This window comes from Nymphaea colorata, unplaced genomic scaffold (genome assembly GCF_008831285.2).
Source record: "Nymphaea colorata isolate Beijing-Zhang1983 unplaced genomic scaffold, ASM883128v2 scaffold0001, whole genome shotgun sequence".
NCBI lineage: Eukaryota > Viridiplantae > Streptophyta > Magnoliopsida > Nymphaeales > Nymphaeaceae > Nymphaea > Nymphaea colorata.
The window spans coordinates 6,890,044-6,892,758 of record NW_022204507.1 but is presented as its reverse complement, the minus strand read 5'-3'; the positions used below and the strand labels follow the sequence as shown (position 1 = coordinate 6,892,758).

The 2,715-nt window shown below is 39.0% G+C and overlaps 1 protein-coding gene across 1 annotated transcript; it reads right to left on the bottom strand.

Moving 5' to 3' along the window:
* Positions 1-928: 928 nt before the first annotated feature.
* LOC126409258 (pentatricopeptide repeat-containing protein At3g29230-like) lies at positions 929-1,629 on the bottom strand. The gene is made up of 2 exons (XM_050075330.1): positions 1,144-1,629; positions 929-1,093 (listed from the first exon to the last, which is right to left on the bottom strand). Exons 1-2 carry the CDS (start codon positions 1,627-1,629, stop codon positions 929-931), a joined length of 651 nt encoding a protein of 216 aa, XP_049931287.1.
* Positions 1,630-2,715: the final 1,086 nt, after the last annotated feature.

The window sequence follows — 2,715 nt, the reverse complement described above, 5'->3', positions numbered from 1 at the left end:
AAAGTCCATATGAAATAGCTAAATAGGGATTTAAGTTGGCAATATGGAACAGTGAACATAATTTGATTATGCAGTTGGGGTACCACTTGTGCAATTTTCTGAATGTGTAATTAACAAGTTATGAAGAAACCACAAAGGCCTTAGAAGAGCCACCACAAATAAATTATGTTAAAACCTCTCATTCTGGCCTCCGAAACCTACACCTTCTCAACAACAAATAAGAGCATCCGACACAAGTCCTGTTGAAGAAAAGAAGCAAGGTGCTAAATGACATTAATGAGATCTTTACAACACTTGCCTGAGCTTGGACTTGCTTACGAGAATTCCGCTGAAGCTGGACATCATCTTCACAATTTTCAGGATAGAAAGTTGATGCTACGTAGTAGAGGATAGAAAAACAATAAGCTGAACCAATATACCAAGGTTGACTTTTGGGCCCACTAGAACCTGGACCGATTGTACGAGTATGGAATACAAAAGTACTTATCCCACTGTCGCTGATCTTCATTGACGCTTACCTCAATGGTCACTGAAATCAAGGCCCAAATCAGTTCTCTTCTGCACTGAAAAGTCTGTGATCATGTTAAAGCATTTGCAAAGTGTATGCATAATAGGCACTGCAACTGCTAAAATAATTACACCTTTCAAAATGTCTAACAAGATGCATGTGCAGACACTTGTACACCTCACCTTTCACCCATGACCATTCTTAATAATGTTTCCAAAATCCTCTCTTATACTTCATCTTTAAGCCAAGTGGGAGAAATCCCCATATCCTTTTCATATGGAAATTGTCTAAGCTGGAATTTTCAAATGAATGGTTTTGTCTCCGTGTCTTCATCTGTATCCACGTGCCATAACTTCTACAAAACTCTCATCTCCCACAAAGAAATTCTTGAACACCACTATCCAAACCAATTAAGCTACCTCATGGTATCTTCTCCACCCCAGAAATTGTCATACCCTTTCTTACTCTACAAACGTCCTCCCATAACATAGCATCAGCATATATATTAGAGCAAGTCACATAAGTTGCACCAACAACACTTCCTGTTTCTTGAATATATTTCACAACTTCCACAGCTATCTTAAACTGCCCAAGAATTTTACATGAGCTTAACAGTGTCCCCAACAAGGAGGCACTAATCCTGCTCGTCCCGGAAGATCAATCATGCTACCATAGTGCTCAACTGTTGGCTCAATGCCATAAGTTTCTGTCATCATATGGAAGTAGTAACACCCTTCCTCAATCAAGCCTGCATAACTACAAGCGGACAAGACTGTAATGAACATGATTTCATCTGGTCTAACCATGGATTCCCTTTGCATCGCTGCAAAAAAATTGGGAGCTTGCTGGTTGCAGCCATTCAATCCAAGTCCTGGTATAATTTCTGTCCATGACATGACATTCATTGTTGGCATCTTGTTGAAAACGTCAATTGCATCTGCTACATTTCCGCATTTACAATACATGTGTATCAGAGCAGTGTTCAAGTATAGGTCAGATATTTTGTTTCTATCCATGTAAAAATGCACCCATCTTCCAAGATCCAAGATAGCCAGATCAGAACACAATTTAAGCAAATTGATCAAAGTGACTGCATCAGGCCTTGCACTGCTTGACTGCATTTGCTAGAAAACCTGTATAGCTTCATTGAATCTACTAGAGCGAATATATCCCCCAATTAAGGAAGTCCACAAATGTGATCTTTTTCTTTCATTTCATCAAACAATCTCTTAGCTGAATCCATATCTTCACATTTTGCGTACACATCAACTATTGTATTCTACAAATTCTTACACAGTACAATATTGTGCCAGCATATATAATCCAAAACCATGTTACCCATCTCAATATCCCTCAATTGGGTGCAACATGAAACCACCCATAACATGGTAATTTCATTAGGCATCAAGCCACAATCTTTCATTGCGCCAAAAAGGATTAATCCATTATTTGGCTGTCCATTCCGTGCATAGCCGGAAATCATCGCATTCCATGATGCAACATTCCTCGCAGACATTTTATCAAACAGGTGTCGAGCAATATCGTCTTCTCCACATTTTGACTACATATTGACAAGAGCAGTTTCTAAAACCAGATTGTACTCAATATTCTCCAATTCTATATCATGCCATGAACCCATTGGCCGAGATCCAATCTCCGAAGCAGAGAGAACTCGTGTTCTCTCTTTAAAAGAGTTAAGAGAACTTGTGTTCTCTGTTGCTTTCCGCCACCGACATCTTCTCACTACAAACAGGGTGCTGGTCATTCTGGTGTGGATTGAGTCTCAAGTGAGTGAAAGTGAATGTGAAGGTGCTCGTGTGCTCACTTTCTGATCTAGTGAAGCGGTTGAGTTTGTGTGTGCATCAAGTGAAGGTGGGATGCTCGTGGGAAACATGCTTAGCAAGTGAAGCTCACTAAGTGAGCTAGGTAAGTCCATTTATGTATTGTGTTACCTTGTAAGCACTTTATGAATGATAGTAGTTTATTCTTAAATGTGTTGCTTGATGAAATTGACGATTTAGATAAAGTGATTCTACCAATGTGTTGTTAGAAGTTTCTGGGACACCGAGGCTCTTCCAGATTTTGTCCGCATAAATTATTGTTCAGATTTGGATCTAGAGAAATTAAAATTACCTGAGGTCCAATTTTTCTACAAACAAGTGCTGCTCAAATTTCATTGTAAATCTTTTGAAACTATCTGAATTTTT